Raw genomic sequence first — 19,522 nt, 5'->3', positions numbered from 1 at the left:
CATAGCCAGACTGGACTGAGAGTACAGGGAGGTGACAGTAAGGTGGGGTTCTATACTATAGCCTGAAGCAGAGTGGCAGCCCTCTGGGAAGCTAGTGATAGGGCCATGGCTTTTGCCTATAGGAATAGGTCTCCTGGGTACCCAGTGGGAGAGGGGCTCCTGTATCCCTGGCCCTGGCTTTGACTCATCAGACTCAGAAGGAAACTGTCTGTCAGCACCCTCAGTATACTCAGGGCCCTGTACGGGATCGTGCCAGGGAGCATCACACCCATGGCTCTCTGTGCTGTTTCTCTCCTGAGACCAGAAGCAGGCTCCTCCTACTGTGATTATACTCACAGTCTTTCAAGGCTTCACTTTTACTATAAACCTAACATGGGGACAGTAAGAGCATGGGGAAGTACTCGAGGTATCCCCTTGCCTGCACTTTGGGGACCCTTCCATGCTGGCTCAGTCCTGTTCTGTCTTGGAGGTCTGGCATCAGCATCCCAGGCTTCCCATCTGCTCGCTCTTCCTGCACTACTGATAAGGACTTGCTGTGAGTCTGATTTAGAGCTGCCAGGCATGGATCACCAGGGAATCCAGGTAGTGATGGACTAGCGCTTTCTATAGCCGCAGCAGCCAGCCAGAATCACTTCTCTGCTTCCCTTCTCAGGTGGTGGTGTGCCCCGTGTGGTTCAAGATCACAGGCAGTCTGCACACCAGGAGTATATCACAAGATGCTTTGTCCCAGGAAGGTCACCCCGTCTCCTGGATTAGTAAACATAAGCCAATTCCAGTTTCTGCCCCTTCTGTTCTCTTGAGTTCCAAGGTTGCTTGTTCCCTGTTATCTGTATAGGACTTGATCGAGCTACCTTCCCAAGTACAAACATCTTAGTTAAAAGGCAGAAGGCCTGGAGATGTAAACAAGTTTGTGCCTGGCTGAGGCAGCAGCACTTGGGAGCAAGGTAACTAATAATATTTGCTTCTCGGGGACTCACGCAAATACTGCTGCATGTGGCCCTAGCTGTGTCTTGCTCCTGGTCTGGGACAGTGATGTCCATGTATGCAGAGTGGCTCGGCCCTCATTGCTATTGCTGGGGAGAATCCACAGTTGGCGAATGAGGGCCATTGATGGTTGTATTAATTACTCACCTGGTTACTGCTGTCAGATACCTTAAAAAAAAAAAAAGCACCCTAAGGAAGAAAGGCTCTTCTAGAAGTTAGGCCCAGGTCTTCTTTCCAGCCTCATGACCCCAGAAATAAGGCTTGGACTCAAAATGTATTTATGAATAACTTGGCATTATTGCTAGGTTTTTTTCTTATTAGATCATCACTAAAATAACCCATCTATTTTAACCTATGTTCTGCCACGTGGCTGGTTACATGTGCTAGTCACATCTTCCTGGTGAATCTTCCTCCTGGCACACTCCCACAATTCTGTCTACCTCCCAGATGTTCCACCTCATATTTCCTGCCTAAGCCATAGGCCACAGGCTTTTTAATGGACAGGTGATGTAGTCATACAATACACAATATATCCTCTCTCCAGTGATGAACACTGACCCTGCTCCCCCCACTGTGGATATTTCAGAACACTGGTTAACTCCCATTCCTGCTCACGCTGTTTACTCCACTTGGAATTTTTAGAGCCCAGAGTCCACAGAATGGAACCAACAGTGACCTGTTAAGACTCAGCCCAGACACTTAGACGAGTCTGTTGTGTAGACCTCAGTTAAAACCCACCTCATCCTCTCCTTGTCACCTCCTCTCCCTCCCATCCCCTCCCCTTCCCTTTGCTTGCTTCCACCCCTGTCTGAATCTTTTCAGCATTCTCATCCTTTGGGTGGTTCTCACCACCTATTGGAGGATTGACCATCCTTTTATAAGCCCGGCTTGTAGCTCAGCGTCTGGAATGTCACAGGTGTTCAGTGTTTGCAATTGTTTTGGTGGGTGTGGGGCATCCTTTTCTGAACCTTTTCTGGACGTCAGTGTGGTTGGCTCAAAGGATAGTGATTACATACCCTAAACGGAAGTCTTCCCAGATTTTATTGTGATGAGAAACTGCTTAGTGCTTCATCTGTCAGCACATGCCAAGGTAATCGGAATAATGTCCTGGCACTGATGTGGGGCAGTTACATGTACGAAGGATGCTCACATTTCTCACTCATGGAGAAAGCTGTTTTGTTGAGAGAGTGATATGGACCCAGATAATATTGGAAAAAGCTGAAGCTTACCTGTTTGGCCATGCTCTCTCCCCTTGGAGAGGAGTTGAGGATGTAAGGGCTTTAGCCTGGATACCTAAAGACCAGTGCTAGTTTCTGAATTCAGTCATATGTGCAGGTTTGGTTGCAGAAGGCACAATCAAGGGGAGAGAAAAAGAACAGTGAACAAAGGAGTGTGTGTGGAGGTGCCCATGTATGTGTGTGGAGGTGCACAAATACATGTGTGGAGTTTCATATGTATGTGTGTGTGAGCCCATGTATATGTGTGTGAAGGTACACTTGTATGTGTATGGAGGTGCACATGTATGAGTATGGAGGCGCACATGTATGTGTGTGAGCCCATGTATATGTGTGTGGAGGTGCACATGTATGTGTGTGGAGGTGCACATATATGTGTGTGTGTGGAGGTTCATATGTATGTATGTGTGAGCCCAGGTATATGTGTGTGAAGGTACACGTGTATGTGTGTGGAGGTGCACATGTATGTGTGTGAGAGTGCATACTTTTATAGACTTCAGTCCCTCTTTCTGCAACCTAGAGGGGTTAAAAAAAGAGATGGTTTATGGTCAAAGTGTTTCCTCCTAGTGTGAGATATTTTCGTAAGTACAGGGGGATGTGTCTCCAAAGGAAGCAGTAAGGACCAATAGTGGAAGTTAAAGATTACTTTTGGCATAGTGGGAGAAAGATTTTCTTCAGAGGCTGGGGTACTCTCAAAGGAATGGATTCTGATTTCCTTGATTCTTGAATCTCTGGCAGAACACAGAGGTCACTTCCTTTTCTAGAATTCTGGGAGTGTGTTGGTCAGCTTTCTATTGCTGAAGCAAAATACCTGAGATGATCAATTTCTAAGAAAGAAAGATTACTCGGGCTCACGATTTCAGTTTTGTTTGTTTGTTTTACATATGCTCATTCAGTCCCAAGTACTTTGAACTTGCAGCAAGGTAGAGCAGTGTAGTAGGGAGCGTACAGCCCAACAAAGCTGTCCAACTCAGGGCAGCTAGGAAGAAAAAAAAAAAGCTGACAGGTGATCCCTAAGTCCCTTTCAAGAGCACACCCCTAGTGACCTGACTTCCTTCTGTGAGGTTTGACCTCCTCAGGGTTTCACTGCTTCCCCACAGCTCCTCAGGCTGACAACTGAGCCTTTAATCCATAGTGTCTGTGGGGAACATTAAAGACACAAAGCATAATAAGTCATTCAGTATAATTGAATATTGAGCATGCTTTTATACCCAGGGATGGCATGAACCAATGAACCGCATTCCCTATTATAAAATGCTTGGGGCCATTATCAATAATGTGATACGATTTTGAATAATGCTTTATGGTTTATAGATGCAATCACTGGCAAGATTTCAGCTGATGTTCTCAAGAATCACATAAGGCAGGCAGTTGGCTTTCTCCATCACAGGCCATGAGGAAACAAGATTCTAGAAAGTAACAGAAAGGCAAGCTCCGGCCTGGAATCCAGGCTTTCTGCTTCTCAGGCCAATGCTTTCTCCACCTGTGAGTCATGGCCACCTCCCAATAAGTGAATTGGATTGTCAAGTGGCTGAGAGTTGTCAAGGAATGTTGTAACTTTATGGTCCTCATGGTTCTTATCTTCAGGGAAAGCTAGTTGGAGGGATCTAACTTGGCTTGATTTCAAAGGCAATCCCTCTTGGGGAGAGAGATAGGTGCAGGTGCCCGCAGGGGGCAGATCAGCCACCCCAGCACACACATGGACATAGAAACCCATGACCATGGTGGTATCAGTCACGAGGTATGTGCCTCAGGCCAGGCCCTTTAAATTATATTACCTTATAAAATCCTGCCAAGCCTAAACCAACCAAACAAGTCAAAGTGTAGAAGACAGAAGGCAAACGCCCCAGTCTCCAGCATTTTCTCAGCCTAAATATCAGTTACTGTGAACTCTCAGAAAGTCAGAGTCCAGAATTTGCCCACTAGCCATGAAGTTTCAGAGACAGCTCTCAGAAACCGATGCCAACCTTAGCCAGCACCCAATATAATTGAACCTCAGGGTGCTCACTCACTGGAATTTCTAACTACACCGGCCTGACAAGTTCATTTTAGTCAGCTTTCAGTGATGTACCTCATACATACGTGTTTGGAGCCCATGTAGAACCAGGTATTTTGGATTATTAGTCCCATTTTATTCAAGAAAAAAAAATGAATGAAATTTGAAGAAGTGAATAATTTAAGATAAAATGATCTCTCTATCTCTCTCTCTCTCTCTCTCTCTCCCTCTCCCTCTCCCTCTCCCTCTCCCTCTCCCTCTCCCTCTCCCTCCCTCCCTCCCTCCCTCCCTCCCTTCAGAGGCCAGAGTTGTCTAGGGTATGGGGTATTATGAACAGAATTGTTTCATAGATTGGGAGATTGGAATAGTTGAATTATGATTTGTTTGATTATTGGATTTGGAGGAGAACAAGGGAATCATTTTCATTTCAGACTTCTGGGATCATGATGGGGTTGTCTCCACAGCCTGCATCCAGGGCTTCTGCTTGAAGATGGTTTGTTTGGCCAGCTCAGTGCCTTTCCTCTCTGAATCCAGTGCTGACATGGTGCCAAACTCCCCACCAGTTTGATTTTCCTTGCCTCTTCTCTTTCCTCAGAGGTGATCTTGTCTAGAAATCAGGACTAGTTTAAAGATTTGCTTTCAACCATCTCTCAGCCCCCCCTCCCCTCCAATTTGCCTCTAATGGTTTTATGAAATACTTCTTGGCCTTAAACCTTAAGATTTTAATCTTAAACCTATGGGAATCCTAAGGTTTTATAAATAGACAAGTTGAGCCAACAAGTGTTACGTGTGGAGGAAATAAAGGAGGCCTGGCTTGTGTGAGAGGGACACCTACAAGAAGTTAAAAAGGCAGGGCTTGCATGTCTAACTCCTTGTAGAACATGACTGGTGTGCTGGGGTTGCTCTGAGTGTAGGGACAGACCATAGGGTCTAGGGCGTGTGAAAGGCTTCCTGTGTGGTACCGTAGTTGGAGGATACAAAGAGTCAGAGGCAAGGAAGGTGTCTGGGTACAGACACTGGCTGAAGGAACAGATGCACTGTATGTCCTGGTCTTGTGGGTCTGTGGCTTAGCCAGCACCTAAACCACTGAAATGACTTTGCTAGCTTAGAGCAAGGGAAAATGTAGAAAATGACATCGACCATGGAGTTCTGAGTGCTTAGATTGTTCCTGGAGCCTGGAGCAGAACTTGGGCACCGGGGCTTCTGCCTGCTGTTTGCTCCCATGTCTTCTGGCTCTTATGTAAAAGCACAGCTCAGCTATGAGCACAAGGAATCGCCATCCTGGCTGTCGGTAAGACTTCGGGCATGCAATACATGGTTTACTCCGTAAAAAAGATGAAGCGCAGTGATGTTGGATTTCAGCTCAAACGACTGCAACCTTTTTAAAATTGGGCACATTGGTTATGTATTGTCTTAGTTCTGTGGAAATTCTCCTTCCCTCGTATTGTTGGATGTGTTGAGTGCCAGACAAATGGTTCTCTGTAGGCGAGAGTGTGCACAGCTCTTGGAGGCATTTATAAACTTGGCAAGAGAGTACTTCAGCTCCTGCATTAGCTTGTCAGCCTGGGCATCTGGCCAGGACCGTGACTGGCTCTGAGTCATGCTGGTGCTCTGTGTGATGATGGGGTTGGAGAAGGAGCGGGATGCCTCCACTTCTCTTCTGTGCTTCTTGGGAAATGGGCTTCTCTGGCCTTGGGAAGACTGAGACCCTGCGTGAAGCCCCGGGTCTCTGGCCCCCAACATTAGCCCTATCTGTGGCAAGTTCTTAAGAGGATGTCTAGAGTTTTGCTCCAACATTGGCAGCTGCAGGTCTGGCCTCAACAGTGTCTCAGGCCATGCTAGAAGGTGGCAGAGTAGAAGCTCTCCTAGAGCGAAGCAAGGGCAGCAGCTACTTCTAAAGATGGCACATGTGAGGTGAAGGCACTGGACTGAGCCAGTGGGATTCTCTGGGCTCCTCCTTGTGCCCTGGATGAAAAAAAAAAAAACCCAGTAGTCGCCACCAGAAGATTTGCTTTGAAGATGGGCCTGAGGATAACTTCTGAAACTGCCTTTAAACTCTGAACTTTCTTAAAGGGGGGATTTATTTACTTGCTTATTTATACTGTGTAGGTTCCTGTAGAGTTTATGTGCACCACAGGCATGCAGATCACAGAAGCCAGAAGAGTATATAGCAATCCTCTGGTATATGTGGTTATAAGCCATATAGGTGCTGGGAATTGAACCCGAGCTTCTAAAGAGCTTAATGGCTAAGCCATCTTCTCAATTTCTCTCCGCCAGTTCTTAACTTTTGGTGAGGGACACGATCTTATGCTATAATCCGAGCACCTAGAGAAATTCTTCTGCTAGTGTAAAAGCATGGGATGAACTATTTTGAACTAGTGTGTCTGTGTACAACCAAGCTGATTTTCACCCTTAGGGTTTTCGAAAATTAGTGTGTGGGCAGAGGCAGAAGATCAGCGAGGTGTAAGGATGCATGTGTGTGATGGGGGTGGGTATACTTTTGGATGCATCGGAAGTGAAGGAACACCTGTCCCTCTCTGGAGAAGGTCACAGTGGAGGACAAGGAGGAGAATGAAAACACATTGAGCAGAACTCAGAACAACACTAAAATCAAAATGAAGCCCTTCACCTTAAGGACCACCTTAGTCTTGCACTCCACACTGACCTATGGCTACTCGGTTCCCACATAGTGCAGAGGGGAATACTCTGCCATTGCAGACTCATCCCCAGCCCTGTGGTCAGTTCTTAAAGTGGAATGCAAAGGGAGTCTTGGGGAGTGGGGGTGGTACAGGGCTTCAGCTGTCTGGCTAAGGGTTGCTCGGTCAGTAGGGAGTGAAGGTCTCTGAGCCTCTGGGAGAGCCCTGGGATGCCACGTAGTCTTCCAGGAATCCAAGGCAGTCCCTGTCCTGGTGCTCAGGCCATTGTAAATAATCCTTATAAGCCCATTATCTTAGCAGAGTGCTGGGAAAGAGATACAGAAGGGCAAGATAAAACAGAGCTGTGGTATTTAGTACAGCGTGGTTGGTGAACAGCTTCGGGAGCTGCAGAAGTCAGGACACATGGCACAGGGTGAAGGGCCAGCATCTCTAGGTTGTCCATCCGCACCAGAATGCTAACCGACTCTAGCCAGACTCTGTCATGCCATTGTGTGGCATGATCATGAATGTCAGACGGGATGACATGAGTGAGAGCCCTTCCTGTGTTGCAGCTGGTGGATCTTTGGAACTGCAGGGATCCTGCAGTATTCTGTTCAGCTCCCAGAATGCTCCTTGAGTATGGGTGTTATCGCTCAACAGTAGCTTGGAGCTATTATCTGTTGAGTGTCCAAGACAGCAGTTGAAGGGCAAGAGCTCCTGAGTATCTTAAGACCCAGAATATCTTAGCTGAAGCCTCATTGAAGGATTCTGCCCCATAGGGAGGACATTGCTGTAACATGGGATACCAGTTCCTTAGACCTGGGACAGGGACCTGCGTATGTGTATGTGTGTGTAACCAATTACTGAGTGAGGGCCTCAGAAACTTTGGCCTCTCATTCATGATCCTGTGAGCACCATCAAACCTCCTATCTTTTGGGGGGAGGGGTACCTCAATTTCCTTCCTTCATTTTTTTTTTGTAAATTAAGGACAAACAGGAAAAGCTTTATGTACCCCAAACCTAAATTTCAGTTACAGGTTGTAACTTTATCCTCTTCTAGCTACTGGCTGAATGGGACATGGGGACTGCCACAGCCTAGGAGAAGGGAGGACGCCATAACAGTGGGAGCCTTGGGAAGTGCAGGAGCCAGCAGGAGCCAGCAGACTTCCCTGGGGGGGCTGCCTTGGCTTTCCATTGACCTGACTCAAAAAGACTTCTCATTTCAGCCCCACTGTATAATGTGAAAAACCCCGCATTCATTTTTGCCCTCACTTTACAGCATCCAGCGAGCAGCCTTGGTGGTTCTGGAAAATTACTACAAGGACTTCACCATCTACAACCCGAACCTCCTGACAGCATCCAAATTCCGAGCAGCCAAGCACATGGCTGGCCTGAAAGTCTACAATGTAGATGGTATGTGCTTGAAACCGTTTGTGGGGTGGGGGTGGGGGCCACAGTATGGCGGCTCTGTGGCTTAAACCTCATAGTACATTTGCTTCAACCTGTACTCCTTGCTTGCCTTACTGTCTTTTCTCACTTCAGAACAATGTCTAGTTTTAGTTTAAATGTAGACAAGCATGTTTCCCAGGGGAATGTCAGTTTACTGGCTACATATAGCGTGGCTACATATAGGGCAAGTTCATCTTTTTGGAGATTTTGGTATTGGAGCTGTGTTTCCTGCCTCCTGCTGGGAATACTTTAGATTGAAAATCCCCAGGGAAAGGAATGCTTTTCAAAGTCTGAACAGTCTACCCAAAGACTGAGGATGCTCTCAGAGGGCATTAGGCCTAGAAATGTTGAGAGTCAGGTATCTGGGAGCTCCTCTAGCCTCTCAGTCCTGGCCGGGAGCAGGAGTTGAATGGCGACCAGAAGCTGGAGACAGACTCACCAAGTCAGAGCCCAGTTTCATTTAGGGTGTCAGGTCACACTCAAGTGTGAGAAACAGGACTCCCTGTCACGTCTTACTGGGCACCCGGGCTAAGACAAGAGCTTTGCAGACTCCCTAAGAGATTCATGTTGTCAACAAGTCAGCTGGTTTACGAAGGTATCAGTTTTTGGTAATGGTATCTGGTCTAATTAAAAAAAAAATTGGCTATGTAAGATGTATGGCTGGTAAGCCTCACCCTTGATGGGAAAACTTAGCTCTTAAAGTTACCCAGAAGAAAGCATTAGGCCCTGGCTGTGTCTTTGTGACAAGCTAAGTCAGGTCATGCTCAGGGTGACCCAGGACTTCTAGGTCACTTCACAGATGGGGCGCATTGCGGTCGCTGGGCTTTGGTGTTTGGGGCGATAGCACCCGGCTTAGCTTGTGTTCCTGTGTGTGATCACTGTAAGTGTCCCTTGACTTCTTTTTTCTCTGTCTGTCCTTGTTCTCCCATCCTGCCCACTCTCTTTCATTGTCTGCTGCATGCGATGTCCCAGCTGCCCTTATGGCCAAACTGAAACTCTGTGTAGCAGATGGTAAGTGACCTCTTCAACGAGCTCCGGCGGGTGTTGTTCTTGGCCGGCCGGCGTTTTCAGGGGTGAGCAGTCTGCAGCCCCTTCAGAGTTCTTTTTCCATTTCCCCCGTCCGACTGGAGTTAGATCGCCTGGCTGCTGTGAGTGTGGAGTACTGCGCAGGCCCAGGGAAGTTACTTTTAGGGTCTCCCTGTGCTCCGCAGGGGGGTGGGTGGGAGAGCACCAGCAGACACAGACCCTGGTTCCTGGTACGGGTTCTCTGTCCCATTTCCTGGCATTTGCGATTAAAGTTATCTACCATTCTCCTTTCGTCAAAGGGCCCAGTAACAATGCCACTGGTCAGTCCCGAGCTATGATTGCCGCAGCAGCTCGGCGCAGGGACTCCAGCCACAACGAGTTGTATTATGAAGAGGCGGAACACGAACGGAGGGTGAAGAAGCGGAGAGCAAGGTTTGTGATCCTTGCACGCCTGGGCCCTCCTCCTGTTGAACATTTTATTTTCATTTTTTTTATTTTTTATTTTTTTAACTTCCAGAATCAATTTTCGGTTTGTACGCATGACCTGGATGACTGTTTACAGACCACTCTACCCTCAGGTTTCTCAAATTTTGTATGTAGTCACCACCAGACATTCCTCTAAACGCCCATCACAGGTCCTGGGCCTGCACAGTCTGTGGGTCTGAGTCCGGGCCTGGGAATCTGCATTTAGAGCAGATTTCTAGGGGGCTTCTGTTGCTGCCTTTGGAGGGAGCACACCTCCAAGGTCCCCACCCACACTGTTTCCCATGTGAACTGAAGGTGACAGAGGTGGCTTCCCTTAAGCCTATGGAGTCATTCTTCCCTTTCCTGAGTTGGAGGGGGGAGGGTGGGGAGGGAGAAGTGGTACAAGGGGGACTGAAGCTCTGCTTGCTTTTTTTCTTTTCCTTTTTTTTTCTTTTCTTTTTTTTCTTTTCTCTTTTTCTTTTTTTATAGCACACCACAAGCCTTGAACCCTCTATAGCTGAGGATGGTGCTGAACTTCTTTTTAAAAACCTTTTTTAAGTATCGATTTGTGTGTAGTGTATACATGTATGTGTACATGTATGTGTTCACATAAATGTGTGTGTATGTGCACATATGCCACAGTGAACATGTGGAGAGCATGGCTTTTGGGGATTGGTTCTTTGTCTTCTACCACATGAGTTCTGGGGGTCAAATTCAGGTTGTCAGGCTTGGCTGTAAGCACCTTTACCACCCACCCCCCACCCCCCTAAACCCCCCTCGGAGCCATCTTGTCAGCCTGGCTTCTTGGGCAGCCTCCACCTCCTGAGTGCTGGACCATGAGCATGCGCCACCACATGTGGTGCTGGGGATTTGTCCCAGGTCCTTGTGGTACTGGGCAAACCCTCTGCCAATTGAAGCTCCCTCGAGCTCTGGCTCTTTAGCAGCTGCGTCTACACACTCGCTTTCTCTTCCCAGATGGACTGGGAGCAGAAGTCTTTTTATCTCACTTTTCTTTATTGGATATTTTATTTATTTACATTTCAAATGTTATCCCCTTTCCCGATCCCCTCTCCAGAAACCCTCTATCCCATCCCCCCTCCTCCTACTTCTAGGAGGGTATGCCCCACCCACCCACCCACCCACTCCCACCTCCCTGCCCTCGAATTCCCCTACACTGGGGCATCGAGCCTTCACAGGACCAAGGGCCTCTTCTCCCATTGATACCCAACAAGGCCATCCTCTGCTACATATATGGCTGGAGCTATGGATCCCTCCACATGTACTCTTTGGTTGGTGGTTTAGACACTGAGAGCTCTGGTTGGTTGATATTATTGTTCTTCCTATGAGGCTGTAAACCCCTTCAGCTCCTTCAGTCCTTTTTCTAACTCCTCCATTGGGGACCCCATGATCAGTTCAATGATTGGCTGCAAGCATCCACCTCTGTATATATCAGGCTCTAGCAGAGCCTCTCAGGAGACAACCTTTTATTGGAGAAATCAAAGCACAGGTTAAAGTGAGCTTTCTGAGCTCATTATTAACAGGATTGGGAGGCCCAGGGACACCACCCACCTACTCCCATCTCATTTCTGCTGTTGCTTTTCTATCTCCCAGGCTCTTCCCATCTCCTGAGGTATACAGTATGACAACCTCAAGGAAGTTGGTGGTAGGCCAGGTGCTTCAGTGAACAAAGGCCTTCTTGGTCTTATGGACTATCCGCAGACCCTGCAGTGGTCACTGCCTTGCTGACTGTCCCAACTTTCCTTCCAGACTGGTAGTGGCTGTGGAAGAAGCCTTCATCCACATCCAGCGTCTCCAGGCTGAGGAGCAGCAGAAGTCACCTGGGGAGGTGATGGACCCCAGAGAGGCAGCCCAGGCCATCTTCCCCTCCATGGCCAGGGCGCTGCAGAAGTACCTGCGCACCACACGGCAGCAGCACTACCACAGCATGGAGAGCATCCTGCAGCACCTGGCCTTCTGCATCACCAACAGCATGACCCCCAAGGTGCGCTGCCGGGAGCCGGGTTGGGGCAGAAAGGTCCCCCAGGTTTGGTCAGTCGCATGACATCCTGTGTCTCCACTGCTGCTCACCACATTATTTAAGACTTACTTTTTATTTAGATTTATATGTACTTGTGTGTTTCTGTGTGAGCATCTCTCATGTTTGGATGCCCTCTGCAAAGGCCAGAAGACAACATTAGGTTCCCTGGAACTAGAGTTCCAGGTAACTGACTATAAGTCTCCTGATATGGCCAGTAGGAACTGAACTTGGGTCCTCTGGAAGAACAGTAAAGGCTCTTTAACTAACGAGCCATCTCTTCAGACCATCCATCTTATGTTTTAACACAGGGTCTCTCACTGACATGGAACTCAGTGATCCTGCTAGACTGGCTGGCCATTGAGCCCCTGGGATCCTCCTCTCTCTTCCTCTCCAGCACTGCATATGGGGGTCCTAAGAATCTGAACACTGATCCCCCCACTTGTATAGGAAGCACTGGAGCCCTGAGCCAGCTCCCCAGCCCAGAACAGTTTTTTTTTTTAATACACATTTTGAAATCCTCTAGATTCTGTAACAGAGGAAAGAATTCTACCTTGAACCAGTACAGAGTAGTGGTGAGGGTGGGCAGGAAAGTGTGTACACGCTCAGTGTGACAGCGAAGCATGTGTATGTGCTCAGTGGGACAGAGAAGCATGTGTATATGCTCAGTGTGACAGCGAAGCATGTGTATATGCTCAGTGTGACAGCGAAGCATGTGTATATGCTCAGTGTGACAGAGAAGCATGTGTATATGCTCAGTGTGACAGCGAAGCATGTGTACACGCTCAGTGGGACAGCAAAGCATGTGTATATGCTCAGTGTGACAGTGAAGCATGTGTACATGCTTAGTGTGACAGAAAAGTATGTACGTACTGAGCATATGCTAAACTGACCCATTTTAACCTGTGTCCTCCACCACTGTCTCGCTATACAACCTTGGACAAATAGCTTTGGATACTGTGCCTCAGTTTCCCAACCAGTGAATTGAGGATGTTCTTCATACCTCATGTTAATTCATGTGATAAAGTCATACCTATCATTTGATAAAGTCTGACTAAACAGCTGTCAGGTTTTGGTAGAAATGATGCCACCATTTTGGATGTTGTAGACTTTGTTTTTATCGAGCCGTCTTTTGGATTGTGGCATTAGTACACTGTAAGGGATAGATATTGCAGTAATCAGCAATGTTGTTTAATAGAGGACTGGGGCCAAAAGAAAAAGGGTGGGGACAGCAGGTATTATGGTGGGTTCAGATTTTCACCCAATCACTTACTTGGTTTGTATCTGTGCATGAGTTTTTCTATACTTGATCCCTCCTGTATAAAGCAGGGATACCTGCCTGACAGAGTTGTTGTGTATGGGATGATGATAAGGGAGGCTATAGAACATGTAAATCACATGGAAGCATGGATGATGACCCTGGCATTGGTGCACAAGTGACATCCCATCGCTCTTTGTCATAAGGACATCTTACTCTTACACTTCCCACAGGGGTCAATACTACCAGCTTGGGAAAGCTATGCAGAAATAGCCAATGAGAAACTGTACGGCTTTCCATTTCTTTGATTCGGTTGATTCCATAGTCTCTCACCCAGGAAACTATCCGTCACAGCCATGTCCATAGTCAGCTCAGTATGCACCTGTGGAGTGTGCCAGCCATGGATAGAAACATGCACGCCTGCACTGAGCACATACACGTGCGCTCTTGTCACACTAAGTGAGTATACATGCTCCCCTATCACACTGAGCATCTGTACACACTTCCCTGTCACACTGAGCATGTACACACTTTCCTGTCACTGTCCTCTAAACCACACAGTGTAGCAGCTACTTAGCATCATAGTGTGGTAGGTGTTATAAGCACCTAGAGATGACGCATTCTAAAGTGTACAGATATCTGCGGGGTACATGCAAATGCTGAGCCAGTTTATATGGCAGCCTTGAACATCAGATTATGGCATATAAGGGGCATCCTCGAATCAGCTTTTCAATTAGTATCTATATACACAACTCTACATTAAAGGTAGATTGCCCACCCCCAGAACAGTATTCTGTGTAACTTTGAACTGAAAATCGTTTACAAATGCAGGAGTGTCTAGCATGCTATATGGTATATCGCCTGTTGAAATACAGGTAAAAACTTGAGTATTTCGTTACAAAAGTCCAAATACAGCAGGTTGCAAATAGAAAACTATGTACCCTTGTGCAGAGTCATAGCTTCTGGCAAGGAGAAGGGACAGCTGTTTTTCTTCCTCCAGGGTTTCTTAAAGTTGATTTTCCCATTTCCCATCTTACATTTTTAAAACGTATGATTTCTTGAATTTTTTTATTTAAAAAAAAAAAAAGAAAAGTCCAGTGTACAAAGTTATGTTTTCAGCCAGCTGTGGTAGATTATCACTGTACTCACAGTGCTTGGGAGGCCAAGGCAGAAGGATTATGGATTCCCAGCCACCCTGGGCAATGTAGTGAGTTCTAGTCCAACCTGTGCTACCTAGCAGAAACCTTCTCAGAAACAAAAAAGAACCGACCAATCAAACAACATCAAAACCCAAAAACAAAACTAGAGCTGGTGAGATGACTCTTTGGATAAAGGTGCTTGCCCCGAAGCCTGAGTTCAAGCCCCAGGACTACATGCTGGAAGGAGAGAACTGACTCCTGAAAGCTGTTTCCCAGCCACACACATGCCATGGCATGCATATGCGTGTGTACACAGACACACAGAAAGAGAGAGAAAGGTGGGAGAGAGGAAGAGAGAGAAAACAAAGTAATTAGAACCCCCCCCAACAAAAACCTCACTATGCTCCCCATCCCCAACTCCTTACAGTTCTGGCTGATGTGTGTTCTCTCAGCTGTGTCTGATAAAGGCAGACCTGCTTTGATACTAGACATGCCTGCGTTTTGGAAACCTGCTTTCTTCGCTCAAGGCTTCTTGGATCTTCCATTGCATACACACAGATCTGACTCAATGCAGCTTCCACTGTGAATAGCTGCTCCTGATCCCACCAGATATGTAGATTTGCTTAACTACTTGTCTGTTGGTGCACATTTGAATTAAGTTTCACGGGTCAAAGCCAGGGGTTGGCTGTTTCTGTGACTCCGATTTCACTGGAGTACAGCCGCACCTTCTTGTGTGCCTGTCACCATGGCTACGGCTGCTTGCACTGCCTGGCAGAGTGGAGGAGTTAAGAAAAGATCCTGACCTTGGCCTAGGACCAGATGGATACATGCCAGTATCTTTCAGTTTATGTTACCAGTTCATTTGTTCTCTCAACTAAACTGATTTCTGTACTTAACCCTATGCCAGCTACATTAGAAAGTCACACTCTGAAAAGAGAAGCCAGTGATGACATAGTTCTTGTCTTCTGTGAGTTTGAAGCCTCATGAGGAGGAGACAGCAAGTCGGCATAGTTCAGGAAGTGAACTATGACATGACGTCATCCAGTGATTTCAGGAGCCTTGGCAGAGAGAACATGTTAATCCGTCAGAGAGCTTCAAGGAGATACTATAAGACGCGAAGGTGGAGGAGGGATCTGTGGGACAGCTCTTAGCAGGAGGAATGGCACATAAGGATGCAGTAAAATCACAGAACTGCAGTTTGCTTGATGTCCCTGGAGCAAGAGCTCAGGAGAGGGGACATGGGTCTGGCCAACCCTAGTGCTGGCCACATGTGCATCCAATCTGTGTAAGACAGACAACACTCACAGTGTGCCTACCGTGAGTGCTTTGTGCACACTGAGCCTTCCCACCTTGTGGCAGCCGAGTGATCGAGGTTGTGTCATGTCTGCCCTGAGAAAGGGCAAATGACTGAGCTAAGTCACACAGCCAGCGGGTGGTAGAGTGTGCAGTTCTGTCTTTGCGGTTGTCCTTGTCTGTCTGCCTTGGATTCATTGACTATGTCTCTTCCAGGCTCTCAGCCTCCCTCAGGGATTTTTGGCTTTAGCAGGGGAGGGGGAGGTTCCCATCTCTTCATGTGACACTTTACATCAAGTGGTAGCCAATCCACTTCCCTCAACTCACCCTCTGGTTGTCAATTGCCAAAAGAACATTTGGAAGTTCAAGAAGCCTTCCTTCTGCAGAGAGGGTCTCATGGGGCTTCAGAGTGAGAAGCTGAACTCTAGTCTAAGGTATCCGTGTAGGTGGGTAACATTTCCTAGGGATAAAAAAGATGGCGCCCGGCTACAAAGCACAGCAACCCTTGTAACTTCTCCAACGTTCTTCCTTGGCTTTCAGGCTTTCCTGGAACGATACCTCAGTGCGGGCCCCACCTTGCAGTATGACAAGGATCGATGGCTCTCGACCCAGTGGAGACTTATTAGTGACGAGGCTGTGACGAACGGGTTACGGGATGGAATTGTTTTCGTCCTGAAATGCTTGGACTTCAGCCTTGTGGTCAATGTGAAGAAAATCCCGTTCATTGTACTCTCAGAAGAGTTCATAGACCCCAAATCTCACAAGTTTGTTCTTCGCTTACAGTCCGAGACATCGGTCTAAAATTTCTATACTTGTGGCTTTATGAAAAACAGAAGAAGAATATATAAATATATAAATATATATACATATATATATGTGTGTGTGTGTGTCCAGGGGGAAGTTCTTTTATAAAGATTTTTTTTTTTATAATTCTTCAATACTGACTCAAACTGGCAGAGGATAGACCAGTATCCTTCGACCATCTGCACTTTACTTGGAAGGAAGCAAGAGATGTCCACCCGACAAGTGGCTGTTGGCATCGGACTTTAATAGACAGGACTTCTGAAGAAGCTGTTCCTTGGAGTTCCTGTGACAGCTGTAAACCAAAGTGTAGCTGCTGTGTCCTCGGGAGCCTCGCCTTATAACTGGTCCCTGCCTGTGGCCCAGTACCCCACCAGCCTGTATGTCTGGTCGACCCCCTTATAGATTCTAGGGGGACTCACTTTTATTCTGCTTCAGGAAATCAGACACTACGCACCCCCATGTGTGTTTATACATGTAATTACCCACATCACCACACCACCCTGGGGAGTGAGTGGTGGGCAGTCCAGGAAATGTCCGACCGCCTGAGTTTTTTGTCCTTCGTTGCCTTACATTGTGAAGTGAAAGAACCTGACAGAAAATACACACTGCCGGTTTACAGCTGTTAAGTGGCTTTCCATTTTCCCCCCTGAGAGAGTCTACCTGCCCTGTTTCTGGCCTTGCTTCTCTGCTGGCCTGAGGTAGGTAGTTCTTCCCTAGCCCTGGGGTTGCCTACCTGGGCTTCACTCTAGCGCCTGCTCTCCTGAGCATCTGAACCACAGACACACCTGGTGGGCAGCCCTGGCCAGGCTAGCTTGGCCCTCCGTCCAGAACTGACAGGGACTTGGCTTTCCAAGTATGCCCACAAGCTCTTTGCACAGCCCCTCCCACAGTCTTCCTCTGGAGAAGTAGGGTAGGACCCTGGGGATCCATTCAGCTGCAGTGCCTCCTGTAGGCTGCAGCAGGAACCCGTCCACCCAATCCTGCTTTGCCCTGCTTCACATAAACCAGGAGAGACCAGCACTGTGACTCCCAGTTGGCAGGTGCCCTATGTAGCCATCCAATTTCCCAGGGAGACGAGTATTCACAAAGCTCATGTGCCAAGCTGCCCTGCCACGGGAAAACCAAACAATGCCCAGCACCCTGGCAACGACTGCTGTCCCATCCCTGTGGTTTGTGACCACCACCACTGTGCAACTTACCACAAGTAAAAGGGCCTCTCTGCCCTCGCTGTATACATTACCCTTAATTATTGGTCAGGAAGAGAGAGGAGAAAAAGAGTGCTGCCGAGCTGGGGAAAGGGAGAGTAGGGGTCAGTGGTACAGTCCAGATGGCACCTTTGTTGTCAGCATGGTGTAGCTGGTTTCAGAGGACTATGCCCCTGATGTCCCTTTTGTAGACCTAGTGCCTCCTGGCAGAGCCTTGTGCAGGGGAGTGCCCGAGGAGCCATTTCCTGACCCCTTGCAGTGGGCTGTCCTGGTCTCTGCTTGCCTACATCCGAAGCAGTGCACCACCTAGTACTCTTTCCTTCCCCAGCTTCAGGGATCTCGTTTCAGGAAATGAGAAGGCTGTCATCATCTCCGTGCCCGTATATGTGTATCCTTCCTGTACGCATTTCACGAAGCACACGATTTTGTCTGTCATTAAAAAAAAAAAAAATCCAAATTGGCATGGAATATTTGTGATACACCTATGCTTAGAAAAGCCAACGTTGTTCTTTGTTCAGTAACTTTTTCTCAGAAAGATGTGCTGGAGAAGGAAGAGAAATGTGTAGACAATGCACAGAGCCAGGATGCCCTGTGTTAACAGTGTGACTCTGTTTGACACACGCACACACATACACACACACAAACACATACACACACACAGTGTAACTGGGTGCTTTGGTCTTAAGTCTTTTCCTTTAGGTCCCTTCTACTGGAAGTTCCTCAGGTTATCTTTCTCAGGAAATATTTTAGGAGAATGAGGTAAGGAATGGGCAGTGTGTAGAGGGTAATGTCACAGCATAGCTGCTCTAACCACGAATATCATGCAGTTGTTAAGTGCCATAAATGTAAATAATGTAGAGTTAAAAGTAACACTGCTCGTCAGCATCTTAAAATACTGTGCTTCCAACCCTGGCTTGCATCATGGGTCTTTAAGGGTTTAAATTGGAGTCATGTGTTGATATGTGCATTCCCAGCAGAGCAAAGAAAAGTTAAAATTAAGGAATTAATTTATTTTCCCTCCTGGCCCCTCTCCATCTACTTTGCATAGAACTTCAGACTTCCTGAAATTATTGTTTTGGTTGTAAATTGAATATCGATTTTTTTTCAAAACACTTAAGTTTGAATCGATTCCTGAAAGAAAAACAGAAATCACAAGCAGGATCCTTTAAAGTCTTTCTGCTCCCAGCATTTTACCAGGCTGAGTCGAAGTGGAAATGATATGGAGGAGAGTTTGTAAAGGAAATGTGAAGTTGCAGAAAGCTGCACCACACAACTGAAGACAATAAATGTTTATTTCATTTCTTGAACCCTCATAGCCTATTCTTTTCAAAGGATGTAAATTGCTCCCCAAGGCTGGTAGGATGCATGATCCTATTAGAGGACACGGGATTCCATTACCTTAAATGTTTATAGATTTCCCCCCCCTATAACTTTCAACCTAAGTTATTAAAATTCTAACATTAACTGTGAAAGAACTCAATGAAGAGTGTAGGTCTGAGATTGTTGTCTTCCCCCTGGTGATTTTCATTATCTACAAAAATAGACAACTTTTGTTCGGAAGTGTGTGCTTTAAAAAGAAAAAAAAAAGGCAATCTTTAATAGTCCTAGAACTGAATGTTCAAGAAGTCTGCACCATGGGGATTAGAATGGATTTTAAGGTTCTAAGGCTCACACATCCTTAGGTTATCCATGGAGTCAAGACGTTTTGGCTAAAGTTCACAAAATAAATGCTTAAAACCCTCATCCATCACCTCCCTTCCTTCCTGTAACTCTCTCTTTTGAGATCTGCAAGAAGACGGATTATTTGCAGCAGAGAGCATAACACCAGTGGCCTGGGTATGTTTGCCTCGCCAGTAGCCTGGGTATGTTTGCCTCATCAAAATTCACTGTTAGGAGTGTGGGGGCTCTCTAATGGATGGGGAGACTCGCCTGTGCAGGTGAGTCTGAGAAGGCTTAGGGCGCTCACTCTTGCTGTCCCTTGAGTCAGTGGTGGTGGTG

General features: G+C 47.1%; 1 protein-coding gene across 2 annotated transcripts in view; it reads left to right on the top strand.

Annotated features, from left to right (window-relative positions):
* The window catches only part of Vangl1 (VANGL planar cell polarity protein 1), a 48,894-nt gene extending 29,631 nt beyond the window's left edge, over positions 1–19,263 (top strand). The window contains exons 5-9 of one of the 2 annotated variants that reach the window (XM_031374997.1): positions 8,130–8,263; positions 9,272–9,310; positions 9,625–9,757; positions 11,558–11,792; positions 16,056–19,263. In XM_031374997.1, the coding sequence (XP_031230857.1) occupies positions 8,130–8,263; positions 9,272–9,310; positions 9,625–9,757; positions 11,558–11,792; positions 16,056–16,316 (802 nt within the window). In that variant the 3' untranslated portion in view covers positions 16,317–19,263. The remainder of the gene's footprint in view (positions 1–8,129; positions 8,264–9,271; positions 9,311–9,624; positions 9,758–11,557; positions 11,793–16,055) is intronic. The other variant, XM_031374998.1, reaches the window with a different exon arrangement.
* Positions 19,264–19,522: the final 259 nt, after the last annotated feature.

This window comes from Mastomys coucha, unplaced genomic scaffold (assembly GCF_008632895.1).
Source record: "Mastomys coucha isolate ucsf_1 unplaced genomic scaffold, UCSF_Mcou_1 pScaffold16, whole genome shotgun sequence".
Classification (NCBI taxonomy): domain Eukaryota; kingdom Metazoa; phylum Chordata; class Mammalia; order Rodentia; family Muridae; genus Mastomys; species Mastomys coucha.
This window is presented reverse-complemented; position numbering and strand designations above follow the sequence as displayed.